The sequence below is a fragment of the Austrofundulus limnaeus genome, unplaced genomic scaffold (genome assembly GCF_001266775.1).
Source record: "Austrofundulus limnaeus strain Quisiro unplaced genomic scaffold, Austrofundulus_limnaeus-1.0 Scaffold1455, whole genome shotgun sequence".
Lineage (NCBI taxonomy): Eukaryota > Metazoa > Chordata > Actinopteri > Cyprinodontiformes > Rivulidae > Austrofundulus > Austrofundulus limnaeus.
Window position 1 is genome coordinate 19169 of NW_013953857.1, and position 1805 is coordinate 20973.

Genomic DNA, 1805 nt, shown 5'->3' on the forward strand with positions numbered 1-1805 from the left:
AAATTCTCCTAAATCACTCGTACGCACAATTTAAGAACAAATCTGTGCGTAAGAATGGTTCTTGCATGAGGCCCATTGTCTGGGTGCTGATAGAATTCAGCAGTCCATTCAGTTGGTCAGTCTTCCAGGAGATGAACAGCCACCGACGCTGTTTTGCAGAATACCAGGAGACCACCAAGCCAAACTGTAGAATCCAGTGATCAGAATCCAGACATATATCCAGAACAAAGAACAGAGGTCCCACCATTAACATGTACTCCCATGGAAGAAAAAACTTTGTTCCAAAAATTTTGAGAGACCAGCTAACCAAATCCATAAAAATAAAATATCCATAATTCCTAGTTTCAGATGAAAAATGTAGAGAATGCTCCAAGCAGCAAAGCAGGGAAAGATAAGGAAGGGCAGGAGAGAAGGAAAAAGCCTCTTCTGAGAGTGGGAACAAAAAAAAAACTGACCTGCAGACCAACACGAGATATGATTTGTGCCCTTGAGGCACTTGTCTCTTCTCTAACCTTGGTGTATTTGTTGAAGTTCTGGAGAATCTCCCAGCCCCAGTCCTGGTACTTGTGATCCTTGGTGAGTCTGTACAGATAGAAGAGACTCTCCACGGTCTCTGGTCGAAGGAGGTTGTGTCTGTCTGCAAGCTAAAACAAAACATGTTAGACAGAAATAGTTCAATTATTACATTCATTTTCCTTTGAAATGTGTTAAAAAGGTAAACCTGAGAAACAGCTAACTTTTTTCCTGGTTTACTTTTTGTCTGTTCCTTTTTCACTTTTTTGACCAGTTAAGAGAGAAGCTGTGACAGGTGACAGAGGAACTGTGATTTTAGAGATTTAGGACCAGAGTGTGAGATTCAAGCCAACTATATAAAGCAAAAACTCTAGACTGTACAAGACATAAACATRAACAGCTGTTAGTGTGACAGCAGTGAAAATGTTACAGATTTTTAGGCTTTGTTCTCCTGTTTCCTAATACTGTGTCCTCATCATAGAGTTATGTCAGACAACTAGAATGCACTGCCTATCCCACCCACTGCTTTCATCTGTGACACTATGAAGCAGCCAACATGACGTCCAAAGAGGTCAACAGCTCACAGCTCGACAAAACAACTGTTCCAATAATATCAAATTAGTTTTATTCTCTTTACAATGACCTAACATTAATTATAAATTCTGTTAATTTCTTTAACAGATTTTACAAGTTTGTAAAACAGTTGATGTTATTAAATAAAAATACACGCACTCCTATTTCATTACGCCTCCTTTAGTTTTGATTACAGCTCCTTTAGTTTTGATTACAGCTAACAGTCACTGTGGCACCATTTCCACAAGCTTCTGCAATATCACATTTATTTAATTTTCCATCAACATCTTGTACTGATAATGGGAGCTTCGGACCACATCCCAAAGATTCTCAACAGAGTTCAGGTCTGGACTCTGTGGTGACCTAGCCATACCTCGAGAGTCCTCTTTCACAGTTTGAATCCAATGAATCCTGTCATTGTCATCGTGGAATACACTCACCAACCACTTTATTATGTACACCTGTCCAACTTCTCATTAACATAAATGTCCAATCAGCCAATCACAAGGCAGCAACTCAATGCATTTAGGCATGTAGACATGGCCAAGATGATCTGCTGTAGTTCAAACTGAGCATCAGAATGAGGAAGAAAGGTGATTTAAGTGACTTTGAAKGTGGCATGGTTTTTGGTGCCAGACAGYCTGGTCTGAGTATTTCACAACTGCTGATCTACTGGGATTTTCACSCACAACCATCTCTAGGGTTTACAGAGAATGGTC

The 1805-nt window shown here is 39.8% G+C and overlaps 1 protein-coding gene across 2 annotated transcripts in view; it reads right to left on the reverse strand.

Moving 5' to 3' along the window:
• Window positions 1–1805, reverse strand: part of man1b1b (mannosidase, alpha, class 1B, member 1b) — a 26072-nt gene that overhangs the window by 2376 nt on the left and 21891 nt on the right. For both annotated transcript variants that reach the window (XM_014032450.1, XM_014032449.1), the window contains exon 13: window positions 513–644. In XM_014032450.1, the coding sequence (XP_013887904.1) occupies window positions 513–644 (132 nt within the window). The remainder of the gene's footprint in view (window positions 1–512; window positions 645–1805) is intronic.